This window comes from Oncorhynchus mykiss, chromosome 19, assembly GCF_057628025.1.
Source record: "Oncorhynchus mykiss isolate SJ-2025 chromosome 19, ASM5762802v1, whole genome shotgun sequence".
Lineage (NCBI taxonomy): Eukaryota > Metazoa > Chordata > Actinopteri > Salmoniformes > Salmonidae > Oncorhynchus > Oncorhynchus mykiss.
In genome coordinates, this window is record NC_143040.1 from 73,909,250 (window position 1) to 73,930,307 (window position 21,058).

The 21,058-nt window shown below is 44.8% G+C and overlaps 1 protein-coding gene across 2 annotated transcripts in view; it reads left to right on the forward strand.

Annotated features, from left to right (window-relative positions):
- LOC110498417 (calpain-3-like) overlaps positions 1-19,544 on the forward strand; it is a 43,429-nt gene extending 23,885 nt beyond the window's left edge. Inside the window, exons 8-21 of one of the 2 annotated variants that reach the window (XM_090211722.1) lie at positions 293-370; positions 997-1,157; positions 2,447-2,616; positions 3,126-3,137; positions 3,346-3,554; positions 6,116-6,152; positions 6,873-7,004; positions 8,080-8,137; positions 8,924-8,988; positions 12,847-12,915; positions 13,042-13,120; positions 13,342-13,458; positions 13,971-14,029; positions 18,008-19,544. In XM_090211722.1, coding sequence (XP_090067848.1) covers positions 293-370; positions 997-1,157; positions 2,447-2,616; positions 3,126-3,137; positions 3,346-3,554; positions 6,116-6,152; positions 6,873-7,004; positions 8,080-8,137; positions 8,924-8,988; positions 12,847-12,915; positions 13,042-13,120; positions 13,342-13,458; positions 13,971-14,029; positions 18,008-18,034 — 1,273 coding nt within the window. In that variant the 3' untranslated portion in view covers positions 18,035-19,544. The remainder of the gene's footprint in view (positions 1-292; positions 371-996; positions 1,158-2,446; positions 2,617-3,125; positions 3,138-3,345; positions 3,555-6,115; positions 6,153-6,872; positions 7,005-8,079; positions 8,138-8,923; positions 8,989-12,846; positions 12,916-13,041; positions 13,121-13,341; positions 13,459-13,970; positions 14,030-18,007) is intronic. The other variant, XM_090211723.1, reaches the window with a different exon arrangement.
- Positions 19,545-21,058: the final 1,514 nt, after the last annotated feature.

Sequence of the window (21,058 nt, forward strand, 5' to 3'; positions counted from 1 at the left end):
CATTATATTATATTACATTATATTATATTATATTATATTACATTACATTATACTAATTATATTATATTATATTATATTATATTATATTACATTATATTACATTATATTATATTATATTATATTATATTACATTATATTATATTATATTACATTATATTATATTATATTACATTACATTATACTAATTATATTACATTATATTATATTACATTATATTCTATTTTATTCTATGTCAGAGAAGGTCCATGTATTGTTCAGTTTGGCAGTTGATGATGTTCCCCACTGCCCACAGCTCTAAGGAGTGGGTGTCTCTGTCCAAGGGAGAGAAGGACAAGCTCCAGCATCAAAGTGCGGAGGACGGAGAGTTCTGGTGAGTATTGTTTCTCTCTTCATTCTAGCTGCTCTTGATACTTGATGTTTATTTTCTCTACCCACATTACATGTCTTCACTGAACTAGTCTATAAAAAGGTATGTTGTGAAGAACATTAAGATGTACAGACTATTTCAGAGACGGTGAGTTTTCCTTTCCCAGTTTAAATACTTTTAGAACCCTGCACCAAAATACCTTTGACTAGAAACTATTAAGTGGAGCGTGTCAATTGTTGACACTCCTTGTCTTCCTTCCTCTCCCTCTCCACTCATCTCCTCCTTCTCCCTCCCCCTCTCTCTCCCTCTCCTCTCATCTGCCCCACTCCCTTCCCCTCTCCCCTCTTCCTCTCCCTCTTATCTCCCCTCTCCCTCTCCTCCCTCTCGCTCTCCTCCCTCTCCCTCTTCCACCTCTCCTCTGTCTCCCTCTCCCTCTCTTCTGTCTCCCTCTCCCTCACTCCTCCTCCCTCTCCCCTCTATTGTCTCCCTCTCCCTTGTCTCCATTGTCTCCCTCTCCCTCTCACTCTCCTTCTGTCTCCCTCTCCCTTGTCTCCCTCTTCCACTCCTTACCCCTATCCTCTGTCTCCATCCCCTCTCTGCCTCTCTTTCCCTCTCCTCTGTCACCCCAGGATGGCCTTTGAGGACTTCAAGAAGAACTACACTAAGATTGAGATCTGCAACCTGACCCCTGATGCCCTGGAGGACGATAAGATCCACAAGTGGACGGTGTCTGTGAACGAGGGTCGCTGGGTCAGAGGCTGCTCCGCCGGGGGCTGTAGAAACTACCCAGGTAGGAGATGATCCCTGACCTCTAACCCTCTACTGTAGGGCTCCCGAGTGGCGCAGCGGACTAACGCATCTCACTGCAAGAGGCGTCACTGCAGTCCCTGGTTCGAATCCAGGCTGCATCACATTCGGCTGTGATTGGGAGTCCAATAAGGCGGCGCACAATTGGCCCAGTGTCGTCCGGGTTTGCCCGGGGTAGGACCGTCATTGTAAATAATAATTTGTTCTTAACTGACTTGCCTAGTCAAATAAAGGTTCAATATAACAATTAATAAAAAAAAAAATTGACAGCGCTTGTCTAATGGAATGAATTTTAGGCAACCAATCGCAGTGCTCCAATGGATAGCAACTGTTGTCGAGTCTGACATCTCGAACAAGCTCACGTTTGAGTTTTTTTATTTTTTTTATAATAGTTTAAATGGCTAAATAATTGAACAGTGGGGTACTTGTCACTGGAGTTCCTGAAATGCAAAGCCTTCTGGAGTATTTTTTGAGTCTGAAATTATACTTTTGTTATATTGTTTTCTCGCTCAGCTGGTTAGCTAGCTTTGGTGGTCTCATTGACCACCAAAAACGTTGCTAACGCTAGCTAGCTAGCCACTTAATATTAATTGTTTAGCCATGTTATTAGTAAAACTCCCATCTGCTGTCGACACACAAGATACAATTTGAGAGCACTGGTTTTCTCGAAAAGTGGTTGTAGTGTTGACTGCATGCTGACAGTGAATTCAGAGCCATTCAGTGGCTAAACACACTACAAACATCATTTTACCAGGTTCCCGTGAAGCCCGTGTAAGGACAACATACTTGAGAGTTTCCTGATTACCAAGATGTAGTCAGTATTTAATTTAATTTAGTATTAAAAACCGTTTGAGATCATTGTGAGGGGATTTCACCCGTGGCTAGAAGGGGAAATTGGGTTTCCTGGGAAAATGTTGTTCTGAGGTTGCAACGGGGGGGGGGGGGGGGGGGGGGGGGTTATTTGCACTGCACATCTACCCCACCTGTTACTATGGCTAGGCTCAATCAAATGTTCCCAAAGTATTTGAAAGAAAACAAATATTATTTGAAGACTAGGTCTAATTTACTCATGTATAGGATTGTCCTCATACAGGACACCATCACGTAGCAGACAATGTCCATTGAGTGATGTGGTGTGTTTGGTTCTGATCCTCTATTTATGTTATGTAGTCTATCAACAAGGATTAGGTTCTGCAGATTAAGGTCTGCACGTTCTGGACCTAGGCATAGTAATGTGTTGTGTTTGGTTCTGAACCCGCTCCCTACCTGCAGATACTTTCTGGACCAACCCTCAGTACCGCCTGCGTCTCTTGGAGGAGGATGATGACCCAGAAGACAACGAGGTGGCGTGTTCCTTCGTGATCGCTCTGATGCAGAAGAACAGACGGAAAGAGAGGAAGATGGGAGCCAATCTCTTCACCATCGGATTTGCCATCTACGAGGTGTCCCCTGTCAGACGTCACTCTCAACAACAACAAAAAACAGATCTTAAACAACTTTTATTATTCTTTAAAGGGGAAATCTGCTGTTCAAATAACAACAAATCACATTGTTAGTTCAAAATTTCAAAAATGGATGTGCCAGTTGCAGATTTCCCCTTGGCTACAAATGTTGGCGACACACATCGTATCAAATCAAATCAAATGTTATTGGTCACATACACATGGTTAGCTGATGTTAATACGAGTGTAGAGAAATGCTTGTGCTTCTAGTTCCAACCATGCAGTAATATCTAACAAGTCATCTAACCTAACAATTTCACAACAACTACCTTAAATACACACAAGGCAAGATGCAGTAGATGGTATAGAGTACAGTATATAAGTATGAGATGAGTAATGTAATGTACCTAACAACATGCAGCATTCAGTTGTAAACATAGTTGAGTTTTTAACAGCTGATCTTGTTTCTGGTGAAAACACAACTCACTCTTCTCTCTGTCTGTCTGCAGGTGCCGAAGGAGGTAAGGGCCGGAGGATGTGAAATGTGTTTGTTTACACATTGTCGTTTTACTGTTCTAATTCATTTTTACAGCCATATTTTTAAAACAGTGAAAGTGTCTATGGTCAATAGTATGACAGCAATGACTAATTCAACACTTCGCTTTCACACTTTTCATTCCAAATCTTTCTTCTCCTCCTCCCTCCTCCGTCTGTTTGTTTTCTGTCCAGATGCACGGAAACAAGCAGCACATGCAGAAGGACTTCTTCCTGTTCAACTCATCCAAGGCTCGCTGCAAGTCCTACATCAACCTGAGGGAGGTGACCCAGCGCTTCCGTCTGAGCCCCGGGGAGTACGTGATCATCCCGTCTACCTACGAGCCTCACCAGGAGGGAGAGTTCATCCTCAGAGTCTTCTCCGAAAAGAGGAACACCTCAGAGTGAGTGAGAGAGACAGCTGGGTAGTGGTGGAGCGCAGAGGGAATATGGGAATATGACTAGTCCCCCTGGGAAAAGCAATGCAAGGCCATAGAGGAGCGTTTCAGGATTATATTATTAACAGTATGGCGGGGGTTGGGGTTGAAACAAACGCAGAGAAACGGCCTGTGCTATTTCCTTTTTAAAGCAATTTCTCAGATGTTTTTCTGGGATCGTTGAGTATATCACCTTTCAAAAGTCAACTTATCTGCATTTGTTTTGATCCCGGCCCATGTCTCACACTTCCTTGGACACTGGTTAGCTATTTATACATTTGCAAGTAAGTGATTCATATATTCCATTCTAGTAACTTAATTACGATCTTAGTAATAGTATGAGAGAGGAAATTAGTCTTTGTTATTGCCAGCTTCTCAGCTGTTTTACATGATCTGGCCCAATGTCTATGATGGGTTAAGCAATGTGGGTGGGTTTGTATTGGGTTGTTGTTAGGTTGTGTTGTTGTCAGCTTAGAGTGCCCCTTTTGGGGAGGGGGTGCTGGTTGGGGTTATGGGTGGGTGTTGGGGTCAGACCACCCAGGACAAACTATTTTAACGGCAATTTGATTTGTAGTGCTGGAAGGAATCGGCCCCAGTTCGAAGCTGTTATGGAATCTTTTTTAGGACAAGCGACTTCAGATTCCGGCAAGCTCCGGTAAACATTTTATTTCAGTATTAAAATAAATCTCCTGCTCTGCCTCCAAACGTCCCGAAACAACCTTCACCCTAGAACGCAAGAGCTCCCAGCTCTGGTGGAAGAGGAGGATCTGAATGACTGCAACAACTGGAAGAAGCTGAAAGAAGCTTAAATCTGAAGAAGCTGAAAGAAGCTGGAAGAAGCTGAAAAACCCCTGAAAGAATCTTCAATCTGAAAAAGCTGAAAGATCTGGAAGAAGCTGGAAGAAGCTGAAAAACCCCTGAAAGAAGCTTCAATCTGAAAAAGCTTCAATCTGAAGAAGCTTCAATCTGAAGAAGCTGAAAGATCTGGAAGAAGCTGAAAGATCTGGAAGAAGCTGAAAGATCTGGAAGAAGCTGAAAGAAGCCGGAAGAAGTTGAAATCTGAAAAATATGTAAAGAGATATGGCCACCTTGATTATGGACTGGTTTCCCGGACAAAGATTAAGTCTATTCCTAAAAAACAAAATCAATAGAGAATCCCCTTAGAATCTTTTTTTTTTAATCCAGGATTAGGCTTCATCTGTGTCCAGAAAACCAGCCCTGTGAGTTTTAAGATAACAAAGTCAGGCTTTTATTTAATCTCAGTGGGAGTCACTGTTTCGTCCATTTGTTTTTTAAGGAAATGTCAGGTTGTACAGTAGGTTATATACGCAAGTTGTATAGGTATTGTCTGCCATATCTGTGGTGAGAAGCTCCTTCAGAGCAGATTTGACCTGAACATGAACTAACCTATTAGCAATATCTTCAATTTAAGCCAACTAGAAAGTGTGTGCCCTCAGGCCTGGAGGGAAGCTCGTCATTCCGCTTCCTAAGAAGAGTAAAGATCCCCTTTACTGTCTCAAATAGCCGACCAATCAGCCTGTTACCAACCCATAGTAAAGTTTTGGAAACATTTGTCTTTGACCAGATACAATGGTATTTCACAGTAAACAAATTGACAACAGACTTTCAACACGCTTATAGAGAAGGACATTCAACAAGCACAGCACTTGCACAAATTACTGATGATTGGCTGAGAGAAATTGTTAATTTAATTAAAACATTGTGGGAGCTATTTTGTTAGACTTCCGTGTAGCTTTTGACATTAACGGTCTGCTGGTGGAATGTAGGTGTTATGGCTTTACATTCCCTGCTATAATGTAGATGAAGAGTTACCTGTCTAACAGAATGGAGGCTTCTTTAATGGAAGCCTCTCCATCATAATCCAGGTAGAATCAGGCATTCCCCAGGGCAGCTGTCTAGGCCTGAGGGCACACCCTTAGTGTGCTGTGAATTCTGTAATGAATGTAAATTGTTTAACTGCCTTCATTTTTTGCCGGACTCCAGGAAGACTAGCTGATGCCTTGGCAGCAGCTCATGGGGATCCATAATAAGTACAAACACAAAATGTACTGAAACGAAGAGGCCAGAGAGAGAAGGGGAATAGCACCTCAATTAGACATTTGGCAAAATGAAAACAAATTGTCAAACATCTCTCATGAAATACATGTAACAGCTGTTAAATTATCATATTTTCTTACAGCTCGTTGTGAGGTGGTAGGGGTGTGGTCATCATTGTCATTCAGTTCAATGCTATTGGATAATGGACCATAACGCGGCTTTAGAACTATGCCAGTTTTAATAAAACAGTATAATTCTCTGTGATTGATGTTGCAACATTACAGTTCCTAACAGTATGCAGAGATAAACTGTATAGACATTTAGGAAGAGCTGCTGATGGGAAATGTGATGAAATAATGTGTAATTAGGATGTTGAAAGCGTTTCATTCTCTGTAAGACAATGTGATCCAGATGATGTCATCTCTGTCGGTGTCACCATGGTGACTGCTGTTTGTTCGGTTTCTAATCAGGGAGATAGAGAACAGGATCGAGGCTGACCATCCAGTGGTGAGTTAGTTTTCTGTCTGTCGTTCTGTCCAGCATCGCGTGTCTATCTGTCTCGCAGTCCACAGCCCAACTTCCAGAGGTCGGTCATTCTGTCCAGCATCGTGTATCCATCTGTCTGTCTCACAGTCCACAGCCCAACTTCCTGTGTCTGTCTGTCGTTCTGTCCAGCATCGTGTATCTGTCTGTCTCACAGTCCACAGCCCAACTTCCTGTCTCTGTCAGTCTTCTACAGTCTCTATTTTTTCACCATGGATTAGTGTGGTTAATAAATAAACAACAGAATTTTGCCTTTTGAAAGGGAAATTGGCCCGATATTATCTCAATGAGAAATGACATGAAAACGACAGTATTCGTTTCTTCGGTTTTCAGAAGTGTATCTGCTTCAGACACTTTGCCTCCCTCTCTCCCCTCCCTCCCTCCCTCCCCCCTCTCTTTCTCCCCTCCCTCCCTTCTCCCCCCCCCCCCTCTCTTTCTCCCCTCCCTCCCTCCCTCCCCCCTCCCTCTCTCTCCCCTCCCTCTCTCTCTCTTTCTCCCCTCCCACCACCCTCGCCCCTCTCTTTCTCCCTCCCTCCCTCCCTCCCTCCCTCCCTCCCTCCCTCCCTCCCTCCCTCCCTCCCTCCCTCCCTCCCTCCCTCCCTCCCTCCCTCCCTCCCACCACCCTCGCCCCTCTCTTTCTCCCCTCCCTCCCTCCCTCCCTCTGTGTCGTCTTCTCCTTATCAGCCGGCCCCAGCCAATGCGGGGGAGGAGAGTGAGGAGGACCAGCAGTTCCGGAGCCTCTTTCAGCAGATAGCCGGGGATGTGAGTACGGGGAGTACAGGGAGGCCAGTGAGGCCAGTGAGCGCTTGGGGGAGTGTGAGTATAGTGCTGGGGTGGGTGGTCAATCAATGTGCTTCCAATCTAGGGCCGAGATTCAATCCGATCTGCATTAGATCTGCGTTATAGCGTGCTTGACCTGTCTAAGGTCATTTCCGATTGAGCTGACATATGCGGCATTTACCGTGAATGCAATCTCCGCGAACACGGGAACATTGCCTTTAAAAGCGGTCTGATTGAATCCCGGCCTATATTTCCTATGTATGTATGCCTACTGTATTTCTGGCATATTACAGTTGTTCCCAGACCTGGGTTCAAATACCGTATCTACGCTTCATTTAGCCTGGTGCAATGAAACCAATGGATTTGTCCCAAAAGTGGAAACTGTCACTCCAGGTAGGCTTAATCAACCGATTTAAAGCAAGAATTATACAAAGGAAAACAAATACTACTTGAACTCAGGTCTGGTTATAAAAAATGAATCTGATTAGGTTATTTTATCGTATAAGGATGCTTTCAGACATCAATAGATTAACTACGGAAGCCCTGAATTATCTTGTTTGAACGACTTAGTATCTCGTTCGTGAGATTTTAGTAAAAACAAACCCAAAAATCATTAGAATATATTTAAAAAGGCACACCTGTTACCTGAAATACATTCCAGGTGACTACCTCATGAAGCTGGTTGAGAGAATGCCAAGAGTGTCCAAAGCTGTCATCAAGTCAAAGGGTGGCTACTTTGAAGAATCTCAAATATAAAATATATATTTTGATTTGTTTAACATTGTTTCGTTAACCACATGATTCCATATGTGTTATTTCATAGTTGTGATGTCTTCACTATTATTCTACAATGTAGAAAATAGTAAAAATAAAGACAAACCCTTGAATGAGTAGGTGTGTCCAAACCTTTGACTGGTTCTGTATATAAATATATACTATAAATTTGTTCAAACGAGATACTGAGTTGTTCAAATTAGATTTGTTTTTCCCCCTTGGGCTTCAGGGCTTCTGTAGATTAACACAAAAAACGAATGCCAGTTTAAAATTAACATGTAAAATTCCCGTCAGATGATCTCCATGTGTCCTTCTCCCACTGTCTCCTCTCTCACAGGAAATGGAAATAACCGCCAACGAGCTGAAGAATGTCCTCAACAGCATCGTCTCCAAACGTAAGACTAAAACCACAGTTTTACAGTGCTTCAGTACATTATCATAACAGAAGGGCTTCCGGAGGATCCATTCTAGGACCTGTTTTCTTCACCGTTTACAATGGGGTCCAAAATTATTGCCATTGATGAGCAAAAATTACTTAATATAATATATAATTCAAATATTGAGCTAACATGTATGCATATTTTTTTTTTTTTGGGGGGGGGGGGGTAAATTGTATTATTTTATACTATTACAATTGCTCAGATAAAGAGATGTTGTTTATCAGGTTAAACAAATACCTCTCAAAAACAAGTAGGAGTCAAAATGCACACCATGTTTTCAATGCCTCACCTTGCACTGAGCCTTTTTTTCTACAATGTTTTATGAGATTGGAGAACACTTTGGAAGGGATCTGAGACCATTCCTCTTTACAGCATCTATATGCTGTATGGACTGTCTGGTCCCCAGAAGAGTCTGGAAACACTGTCCTAAATCTCCCCCGCTCTCTCTCTCACACTGATAACTATAGAAGTCTCTCTCTCTCTCTCTCTCTCTCTCTCTCTCACACTGATAACTATAGAAGTCTCTCTCTCTCTCTCACACTGATAACTATAGAAGTCTCTCTCTCTCTCTCTCTCTTTCTCTCTCTCTCACACACACATATACATATAGAAGTCTTCTTCTATGTTGTTATTCTCCCAGTAATCACCTACAGCATTGTTTCCCAGCCCTCAACCCGGTCCACCGCGACCACGGATAGTCAACAGTTTTGTCGATTTGTTAATCCTCTCTCTCTCCCACAGATAAGGACCTGAACACAGAGGGTTTTAGCCTGGAGTGCTGCAGGAGCATGATCTCTCTCATGGACGTATCCTCTGTATCTGTGGTGTCTGTAGATAGAGACACGCCTGGGTCAGGTTGTGTTGTCTGTAGATAGAGACCCTCCTGGGTCAGGTTGTGTTGTCTGTAGATAGAGACCCTCCCAGGTCAGGTTGTGTTGTCTATAGATAGAGACCCTCCCGGATCAGGTTGTGTTGTCTGTAGATAGAGACCCTCCCGGGTCAGGTTGTGTTGTCTGTAGATAGAGACCCTCCCGGATCAGGTTGTGTTGTCTGTAGATAGAGACCCTCCCGGATCAGGTTGTGTTGTCTGTAGATAGAGACCCTCCCGGATCAGGTTGTGTTGTCTGTAGATAGAGGTTTCTGTACTTTACTATTTATATTTTTGACAACTTTTACATTTACTTCACTGCGTTCCTAAAGAAAATGATGTGCTTTTTACTCAAAACATTTCCCCAGACACACAAAGTACTCGTTAAATTATAAATACTTATCAGTACAAGGAAATTGTCCAATTCACACACATTGTAATTTTTGATACTTAAGGATATTTTAGCAATTACATTCACTTTTGATACTTAAGTATATTTATAACCAAGTACTTTTACTCAAATAGTATTTTACCGGGTGACTTTCACTTGAGTAATTTTCTATTAACAAATCTTTACTTTTACTTAAGTATGACAAAACAAGTATGGAACTTTTTTCCACCACTGACTAATTCACTTCGTCAAGGGCTTGATGATTAGCTGGCAATATATAATAAGCAATATGGCATTCTCTTTTAACAAAAGCAACAGTCATGTGTTCAAACATTTTATGAATGGGTGGTTCTGGGAATTGAACCCACTACTGTGGCATTACAAGCACCGTGCTCTACCAACTGAGCTACAACGGAGATGTGAAAGCTTTGGAATAGATCAAATACATGGAACGGGTCCCCGAGGAGATGGTTGAGATTAGCAGGGGGTTCCTGAGGAGAGGTTTGGGAACCACTAGTCTATAGAGAAATCACCGTCTGTTGTGACCTGGGACAGGGTCTACAGTGGTCTAAATTCATCATTTACTGCAGTAGCTGTGGGTCCCCAAGAAGAGGTTAGAGAACGCCTGGGGGTCCCCAAGAAGAGGTTAGAGAACAGCTGGGAGTCCCCAAGAAGAGGTTAGAGAACGCCTGGGGTCCCCAAGGAGAGGTTTGAGAACGGCTGGGGGTCCCCTGAGGAGAAGTTGGAGAACAGCTGGGGGTCCCCAAGAAGAGGTTAGAGAACGCCTGGGGGTCCCCTGAGGAGAAGTTGGAGAACAGCTGGGGGTCCCCGAGGAGATGGTTGAGATTAGCAGGGGGTTCCTGAGGAGAGGTTTGGGAACCACTAGTCTATAGAGAAATCACTGTTTGTTGTGACCTGGGACAGGGCCTACAGTGGTCTAAATTCACCATTTACTGCAGTAGTTCTCAGTAGCCCGAGGCCATGACATGTTACAGGAAATAACGAATGTATTAACCAGGGTTTGTGAGTTAAGGGAGTGTAGAAACAGGTTAATCTGAGCTAAGGGAGTGTAGAAACAGGTTCATCTGAGCTAAGGGAGTGTAGAAACAGGTTCATCTGAGCTAAGGGAGTGTAGAAACAGGTTAATCTGAGCTAAGGGAGTGTAGAAACAGGTTCATCTGAGCTAAAGGAGTGTAGAAACAGGTTAATCTGAGCTAAGGGAGTGTAGAAACAGGTTAATCTGAGTTAAGGGAGTGTAGAAACAGGTTAATCTGAGCTAAGGGAGTGTAGAAACAGGTTCATCTGAGCTAAGGGAGTGTAGAAACAGGTTAATCTGAGCTAAGGGAGTGTAGAAACAGGTTAATCTGAGCTAAGGGAGTGTAGAAACAGGTTCATCTAAGCTAAGGGAGTGTAGAAACAGGTTAATCTGAGCTAAGGGAGTGTAGAAACAGGTTAATCTGAGCTAAGGGAGTGTAGAAACAGGTTCATATGAGTTAAGGGAGCGTAGAAACAGGTTCATCTGAGTTAAGGGAGTGTAGAAACAGGTTCATCTGAGCTAAGGGAGTGTAGAAACAGGTTAATCTGAGCTAAGGGAGTGTAGAAACAGGTTAATCTGAGCTAAGGGAGTGTAGTGACGTTGTTTTGATTAATGTGACGACAGCTGCTCATCAAATGATTAACGGTTTATACGTACGTGATTAAATGAATCAGGTAATTATCAACTCATTAACCTGGGGCACCATGGGAAAGTTTGGTTTTATTGAGTTTCTATTTCCCAAATTAACTCAAAGAATATCAGAATATTGATTTTACAACAGTCGCTAATCAATCAATTTCCTCTACAGTCTAATTTCGAATGCCGCATAATCCGGGAACCTGCACAAACCCGAGTCCCATCAATGAGTCCGTACCACACCAATTGAGTTGATTATTTATTTGCTAACAAGCTAAGATGATAATGTAAGATACACATACACAAGCACACAGTATAGGCTATTGATTAGAACTTAGTACGATAAAACAGGTCCCTAGCAGACCAACACAATATGACACTTGTTACGCGAAATGGGGATTTAAAAGAGAGAGAAAGAGAGAAAAGCACACTTGTGTACATTTGTAAACTATGGTTAGTTTAGCCCCGAACTGCCGTCTCTTATGGGTCAGAATATAATCATGTAATTACGTGTCGAAGGTCTCCGACAGGGTGTCTCTTCGTGGACGACTTTCTGCTTCTCTGATGACACACTTCTCTGGTTACAGGGTGTAACTCTCTGGTTGTCCTGACGATGTCAGGGTCCTTTTGTCTTAGTGGTCTGTTTCCTCACCCGTGTTCTGAAGGGGGTCTTTTGAGAACAGCCAGCCCTGTAGCTCAGGGCTCACAGCGTTAGGAATGAAAGTATTGTAGACACACGATTCGATGGAGAGTGGTGACCGGGTGGTCCCTCTTAGACACAGTTAATGAAAGCAGTGTAGACACACGATTGGATGGAGAGTGGTGACCGGGTGGTCCTGCTTGAATTCACCCTCTTAGACACAGTTAATGATTCGTAGCATGGATTTGGTAGAAGGTTCCTTTGTCTTCAACCTCATGTTGCGTTTTGGAGTTGCTGACCTTTCAGACCTTGGCTGCAGCTCAGGGTCACTTAGTCTGATATGTTCATTCTTAACTCACCCTCGGGTCAGAAATGGGTGTCGCCGCCTTTAGGGCAATTCTCTGGGCGTAACTAGTTACGAGGCAAGGTCTGGATTTGACTCAGATCCGATTTAAACTAACTAACTAACTTCCCATTTCATCTTTACAGAAACATTCTCTTTGATCTGGACATTTTCCCCCCAACGTATCATATTTAAACATCAGGCACATACTAGGAAAACCCTTACAGGTACAATGTTTAAACATCACGCACATACTAGGAAAACCCTTACAGGTACAGGCACATACTAGGAAAACCCTTACAGGTACAGGCACATACTAGGAAAACCCTTACAGGTACAATGTTTTCGTTATAACGTCGTCCTTTAACTTTTAATAACATAACAAAAGAATGACATTACATTTTCATATTCCATCTCTCGTCACGAAACCAAAGTCCATTAATTGCATGTTAATGTTCTGAGGCCGATTCTCCAAAGTGAGAGAGGAATTTTGTCTTCTGCCTTAGTTTTACAATGGGCGTGAGGTGTCATAAAATCACCCCATCTCCATACCTCTCCATCTCTTTCCCTCTGCTGGGTGTGAAAGATGTCTCCGTAGGATTGCGGTCCACGGTAACCTGACCCGAGCCAGCCAGTAATGACAGGAGTGTAGAAACAGGTCATTCTGAGCTAAGGGACTGTTTGTTGAAATGGTTGATTGTGAGTTCCCATGTGTCTCCCGTCATTGGTGTCTTAACGGCAGCTTTCTAGATGGACGGGACGGGCAGACTCAACCTGCAGGAGTTCAGACATCTCTGGAACAAGATCAAGCAGTGGCAGGTGAGCTCTTCTTCCTCCTCCTCGTCAGAAAGCTGCGTTTTCCCTCATTTCCCCTTTTATTGAACTTCCCAATGGCACTGTAGACCTAGTCAGATGTATAGATTTACAACTGCTCTGTTCCTTTAGGGAATTTTCCAACACTACAACTCGGACCAGGCTAGTAGCATCAACAGCTACGAAATGAGAAATGCTGTCAACGATGCAGGTAAGAGCATTTTAAAGTTGTGTTTACCAGGTTTAAATGAAAGAAAATCTTCAGGTAGATTGGATCTCTGTCTCAGCAAACTGGTTAAATAAAGGTGATTTTTTTGGTTTTTTAATCTACAAGGAGATGGAAAGACATGTTGTTTTGTTTTAAATGGTGACTGAACAGCCTAATGTGTCTCTCCAATATCTCCCATCTCTGACGGTCATGTGACTGTTCAGGCTTCCGTCTCAACAATCAGCTCTATGACATCATCACCATGCGTTACGCCAACGAGGGCATGAACATCGACTTTGACAGCTTCATCAGCTGTCTGGTCCGGCTCGAAGCCATGTTCAGTAAGTCACACACAAACACCTCATCTCCGTATTACACTGATCCCAGATCTGTTTGTCCACTCCTGGCCATGCAGGTCTGGTTACTGTACATAGTGATGTAAAAAGGGCTTTACATTTGAGTTGGTTTGATTTATGTGACATTTAAAAACACAACTCATCCACACATGTGAATACAACCAGGCTGCGTCACATCCGGCCGTGATTGGGAGTCCCGTAGGGCGGCACACAATTATCCCAGCGTTTTCCAGGTTTGGCCGGGGTAAAACGTCACTATAAATAAGAATGTGTTCTTAATTGACTTGTCTAGTTAAATAAAGGGTTAAAAAATAAATTAAAAATACAAAAAATAAACACATTTAAAACAACTCAACCACACATGTACACAACAAATTCAAAGTAAATGTGGATAACACAACCAAAGTTAAAAAAATATATATATTTCAATGTTGGTCCTCTTAATTATATAAATGGATGATTTATTGATTGATTCATTACATGGGGTTTGTTTGCAGGGGCGTTCCAGGCCTTCGACCAGAATGGAGACGGTACGATCAGACTCAGTGTCTTGGAGGTAAGGATATGCTGCTCATTCTATCATACATTACGGAACAGAGTAATAACATGTTGTTACTACCGCCTTTGGTCCAGCTCACGTTCAGCTCGCAGCTTATCTGTAACGGAGCCTGTCGTACCCTGTCGACATAGCCCCTTACTGCACAGGTATAAGGACAACAACCGTGTTACCAACCTAACTGACACTACCTGTCTATGTTGTGTTACCAACCTAACTGACACTACCTGTCTATGTTGTGTTACCAACCTAACTGACACTACCTGTCTATGTTGTGTTATCAACCTAACTGACACTACCTGTCTATGTTGTGTTACCAACCTAACTGACACTACCTGTCTATGTTGTGTTACCAACCTAACTGACACTACCTGTCTATGTTGTGTTATCAACCTAACTGACACTACCTGTCTATGTTGTGTTACCAACCTAACTGACACTACCTGTCTATGTTGTGTTACCAACCTAACTGACACTACCTGTCTATGTTGTGTTATCAACCTAACTGACACTACCTGTCTATGTTGTGTTATCAACCTAACTGACACTACCTGTCTATGTTGTGTTATCAACCTAACTGACACTACCTGTCTATGTTGTGTTATCAACCTAACTGACACTACCTGTCTATGTTGTGTTATCAACCTAACTGACACTACCTGTCTATGTTGTGTTATCAACCTAACTGACACTACCTGTCTATGTTGTGTTACCAAATTCAGCGGTTCTCAAACTTTTGGGTCCGGGGACCCCTTTCGTGAATTCATAACCAGAACACAACTCAGGGGAGATTAAAGAAGGGAGTTTTACTATGACTTCGGCAGTGCATGACCGGACGAACCAAGTCTCGGCGCTGGGAAGGAACATTTTAAAGGCCCCTCATCTGAGAGCAGTTTTATATTTTACATTTTTACAGTTTTAAAGTTTAAATTACATTTATGTTTGAGTAAATACATTTTGAGGAAATACAAGAAGAATTGAGTTAAACCATGTATAATTGGTGGAGTACTGTGGATACCAATATCCCTGTGAGCTTCCCAGGCCCATGTTGCCCAGGGTTAAGAATTTACATTGTTGATAAAAAAAAATATGACATTGTATTGAACACTGAACAAAAATATAAATGCAAAATGGAAAGTGTTGGTCCCGTGTTTCATGAGCTGAAATAAAAGATCCCAGAAATTACGAACAAAGTTTATTTATCTCAAATATTGTGCACAAATGTGTTTACATCCTTGCTTGTGAGCATTTCTCCTTTGCCAAGATAATCCATCCACCTGACAGGTGTGGCATATCAAGAAGCTGATTAAACAGCATGAACATTACACAGGTGCACCTTGTGCTGTGAAAGGCCACTCAAAAATGTGCAGTTTTGTCACACAACACAATGCCACAGATGTCACAAGTTTTGAGGGAGCGTGCAATTGGCATAATGACTTCAGGAATATCCACCAGCGCTGTTGCCAGAGAATTGAATGTTAATTTCTCTACCATAAGCCACCGCCAACGTCGTTTCAGATTATTTGGCATCCCAAACGCCCTCACAACAGCAGACCACGTCAGTTCAGGACCTCGACATCTGGCTTCTTCACCTGCGGGATCTGGGACTAGCCACCCGGACAGCTGATGAAACTGCTACTGTTATTTCTACACAAACTGTAAGAAACCGTCTCAGGGAAGCTCAACTGCGACCTGACTGCAGTTCGGCATCGTAACCAACATCAATATGGCAAATGTTCCACCTTCGATGGCCACTGGCACGCTGGCGAAGTGTGCTTTAATGGTATTGGCAGGCATAAGCTACGAAAAACGAACACAATTGCATTTCATCAAAGGCAGTTTGAATGCACAAAGAATCCGTTACGAGATCCTGAGGCCCGTTGTCGTGCCATTCATCAGCCGCCATCACCTCATGTTTCAGCATGATAATGCACGGCCCCATGTCGCAAGGATCTGTACACAATTCCTGGAAGCTGAAAATATCCCAGTTCTTCCATGGCCTGCGTACTCACCAGACATGTCAAATTGCCATCGATAAAATGCAATTGTGTTTGTTGTTCGTAGCTTATCCCTGCCCATACCATAACCCCACCGTCACCACGGGGCACTCTGTTCACAACGGTGACATCAGCAAACCGCTCACCCACAAGATGCAATACACACTGTCTGCCAGGTACAGTTGAAACCAGGATTCATCCATTAAGAGCACACTTCTCCAGCGTGCCAGTGGCCATCGAAGGTGGAACATTTGCCATATTGATGTCGGTTACGATGCCGAACTGCAGTCAGGTCAAGACCCTGGTGAGGACGACGATGTGCTTCCCTGAGACGGTTTCTGACAGTTTGTGCAGAAATTCTTCGGTTAAAGGAAACCCACAGTTTCATCAGCTGTCCCGGTGGCTGGTCTCAAATGATGAAGAAGATGGATGTGAAATTCCTGGGTTGGCGTGGTTACACATGGTCTGCTGTTGTGAGGCCGGTTGGACGACCAAATTATAATAAAACGACGTTGGAGGCGGCTTATGGTAGATAAATGAACATGAAATTATCTGGCAACAGCTGTGGTGGACATTCCTGCAGTCAGCAGGCCAATTGCACACTCCCTCAAAACTTGTGACATCTGTGGCCATTGTGTTGTGTGACAAAACTGCCCATTTTTGAGTGACCTTTTATTGTCCCCAGCACAAGGTGCACCTGTGTAATGATCATACTGTTTAATCAGCTCCTTGATATGCTACACCTGTCAGGTGGAGGGATTATCTTGGCAAAGGAGAAATGCTCACTAGCAAGGATGTAAACAAATTTGTACACAAAATTGTAGAGAAATATGCTTTTTGTGAGTAAGGAACATTTCTGCGATCTTTAATCATTTCAGCTCGTGTTCCACTGTGTTTTTTTGTTCAGTGTATATAGAGAGAGATCTGATTTGTTCAACTGATACTACCCCTCTATGTCTCTCCTCTATGTCTCTCCTCTATGTCTCCCCTCTATGTCTCTCCTCTATGTCTCTCCTCTATGTCTCCCCTCTATGTCTCTCCTCTATGTATCTCCTCTATGTCCTAACTGATACTACCCCTCTATGTCTCCCCTCTATGTCTCCCCTCTGTCTCTCCTCTGTGTCCTAACTGATACTACCCCTCTATGTCTCTCCTCTATGTCTCTCCTCTATGTCTCCCCTCTATGTCCTAACTGATACTACCCCTCTATGTCTCTCCTCTATGTCTCTCCTCTATGTCCTAACTGATAATACCCCTCTGTCTCTCCTCTATGTCTCCCCTCTATGTCCTAACTGATACTACCCCTCTATGTCTCTCCTCTATGTCCTAACTGATACTACCCCTCTATGTCTCTCCTCTATGTCTCTCCTCTGTCTCTCCTCTATGTCTCTCCTCTATGTCCTAACTGATAATACCTCTCTATGTCTCTCCTCTATGTCTCCCATCTATGTCTCTCCTCTATGTCTCTCCTCTATGTCCTAACTGATAATACCTCTCTATGTCTCTCCTCGATGTCCTAACTGATACTACCCCTCTATGTCTCCTCTCTATGTCTCTCCTCTATGTCTCTCCTCTATGTCTCTCCTCTATGTCTCCCCTCTATGTCTCTCCTCTATGTCTCTCCTCTATGTCCTAACTGATAATACCTCTCTATGTCTCTCCTCTATGTCTCTCCTCTATGTCTCTCCTCTATGTCTCTCCTCTATGTCCTAACTGATAATACCTCTATATGTCTCTCCTCTATGTCTCCCCTCTATGTCTCTCCTCTATGTCTCTCCTCTATGTCCTAACTGATAATACCTCTCTATGTCTCTCCTCTATGTCCTAACTGATACTACCCCTCTATGTCTCCCCTCTATGTCTCTCCTCTATGTCTCTCCTCTATGTCTCTCCTCTATGTCTCCCCTCTATGTCTCTCCTCTATGTCTCTCCTCTATGTCCTAACTGATAATACCCCTCTATGTCTCTCCTCTATGTCCAGTGGCTCCAGCTGACCATGTATGCCTAGATTTCCAGAAAGGTGTTCTCAGCCAATCGGCCTCTCTGGTGACACCCACCCAACGTGAAGAACAGAGGCGAACTACCAGCATTTACCTCAGTCGTGACAGTGCCAGACCGTAGCGCTAACCCTGCCAGTACCACATCCACCACCTTCGTCCTGTTCACCTCACGTCATCCCCCAGTCCTCACAATAGACTGCTACTCTTACCAGTCCATACTACTTACAACTCCATCACATCCTTCCCCATCTCTCTCTCCCTCTAACCTTCTCCATCTCTCTCTCCCTCTAACCTTCTCCTTCCCACTCTCTCTCCCTCTAACCTTCTCCTTCCCTCTCTCTCTGCCTCTAACCTTCTCCTTCCCTCTCTCTCTCCCTCTAACCTTCTCCTTACCCATCTCTCTCTCCCTCTAACCTTCTCCTTCCCTCTCTCTCTCCCTCTAACCTTCTCCTTCTTTCTCTCCCTCTAACCTTCTCCTTCCCTCTCTCTCTCCCTCTAACCTTCTCCTTCTTTCTCTCCCTCTAACCTTCACCTTCTTTCTCTCCCTCTAACCTTCTCCTTCCCTCTCTCTCTCCCTCTAACCTTCTCCTCCCTCTCTCTCTGCCTCTAACCTTCTCCTTCTCTCTCTCCCTCTAACCTTCTCTTTCCCCATCTCTCTATCCCTCTAACCTTCTCCTTCCCTCTCTCTCTCCCTCTAACCTTCTCCTTCCCTCTTCACTAGGTCTCAGGTTTCTCTCGTTTCCTCTCCTAACCATGTCCATTTCCCAGTATTACTGAAATGTCAGTCTCTTCTGAATCTGCATTTTTTGTATTTTTTATTTACAGACCCCCCCCCCCCCCCCCTCCTTACCACATGTACAAGTCTTTATCTCAGGCATCCAACACACACAACCTCTCTTTTTCTGTCATGATACCAGAGTGAGGTATCAGAGCCGCTTCTTCATGATCCATCAAATATCCATCTTTTCAAATATTCACTGTTTCATTCCTCTGGGAAAATCTGCGCCTGGCGTTCAAAGCCTTTTGCCTGCTGGCTAATCGGACCCTCCCCTATAATACCTAATGTCGTATGTTTCCCACCTGATATCAACCCTACCCAGCGTGGTGCTCTGCCAAGCCTCTTCTCCACATCGCTCCAGTGAAGACCACAGTTCTCCAATGGACAACGGAGGGACTGGAGACGTGGTGGAAAAGGACCAGTGCTTCTTTCCTTCAGTTTCAGGCTTCCTGACCCAGAACCAGCCAGTCGGTCCGTGGGAACCGGAATAATCCCCCTATCAGGTTCTGAAACACTGATACACAGATTCGACAGAAAAGTGTCTGTAGAATCTGTCAGTCCTACCAATGGACCAATGAGACTGACATAGAACAGACAGAACCGACTAAGAACACTACTCCTCCTCCTTACCCTCCGCTGTACAACCAGGACCATGTAGAAGCCTCCTTAGCTCCTCCTCCTCCTCCGCTGTACAACCAGGACCATGTAGAAGCCTCCTTAGCTCCTCCTCCTCCTCCGCTGTACAACCAGGACCATGTAGAAGCCTCCTTAGCTCCTCCTCCTCCTCCGCTGTACAACCAGGACCATGTAGAAGCCTCCTTAGCTCCTCCTCCTCCTTACCCTCCGCTGTACAACCAGGACCAGGTAGAAGCCTCCTTAGCTCCTCCTCCTCCTCCGCTGTACAACCAGGACCATGTAGAAGCCTCCTTAGCTCCTCCTCCTCGTTAACCTGCGTTGTACGACCAGGACCATGTAGAAGCCTCCTTAGCTCCTCCTCCTCCTTACCCTCCGCTGTACGACCAGGACCATGTAGAAGCCTCCTTAGCTCCTCCTCCTCCTCCGCTGTACAACCAGGACCATGTAGAAGCCTCCTTAGCTCCTCCTCCTCCTCCGCTGTACAACCAGGACCATGTAGAAGCCTCCTTAGCTCCTCCTCCTCCTCCGCTGTACAACCAGGACCATGTAGAAGCCTCCTTAGCTCCTCCTCCTCCTCCGCTGTACAACCAGGACCATGTAGAAGCCTCCTTAGCTCCTCCTCCTCCTCCGCTGTACAACCAGGACCATGTAGAAGCCTCCTTAGCTCCTCCTCCTCGTTAACCTGCGTTGCACAACCAGGACCATGTAGAAGCCTCCTTAGCTCCTCCTCCTCGTTAACCTGCGTTGTACGACCAGGACCAGGCAGAAGCCTCCCTAGTTTCTCCTCCTCCTCCTCCTCCTCCTCCTCAGCTGTACGACCAGGACCAGGCAGAAGCCTCCCTAGTTTCTCCTCCTCCTCCTCCTCCTCCTCCTCAGCTGTACGACCAGGACCAGGCAGAAGCCTCCCTAGCTCCTCCTCCTCCTCCTCCTTAACCTGCGTTGTACGACCAGGACCAGGCAGAAGCCTCCCTAGTTCCTCCTCCTCCTCCTCCTCTTCCGTTGTACGACCAAGACCAGGCAGAAGCCTCCCTAGTTCCTTCTCCTCCTCCTCCTCCTCTTCCGCTGTACGACCAAGACCAGGCAGAAGCCTCCCTAGTTCCTCCTCCTCCTCCTCCGCTGTACGACCAGGACCAGGCAGAAGCCTCCCTAGCTCCTCCTCCTCCTCCTCCTCCTCCTCCTCCTCCTCCGCTGTACGACCAGGACCAGGCAGAAGCCTCCCTAGTTCCTCCTCCTCCTCCTCCTCCTCCTCCGCTGTACGACCAGGACCAGGCAGAAGCCTCCCTAGTTCCTCCTCCTCCTCCGCTGAACAACCAGGACCAGGCAGAAGCCTCCCTAGTTCCTCCTCCTCCTCCTCCTCCTCCTCCGCTGTACGACCAGGACCAGGCTGAAGCCTCCCTAGTTCCTCCTCCTCCTCCGCTGAACAACCAGGACCAGGCAGAAGCCTCCCTAGTTCCTCCTCCTCCTCCGCTGTACGACCAGGACCAGGCTGAAGCCTCCCTAGTTCCTCCTCCTCCTCCTCTTCCGCTGTACGACCAGGACCAGGCAGAAGCCTCCCTAGTTCCTCCTCCTCCTCCGCTGTACGACCAGGACCAGGCTGAAGCCTCCCTAGTTCCTCCTC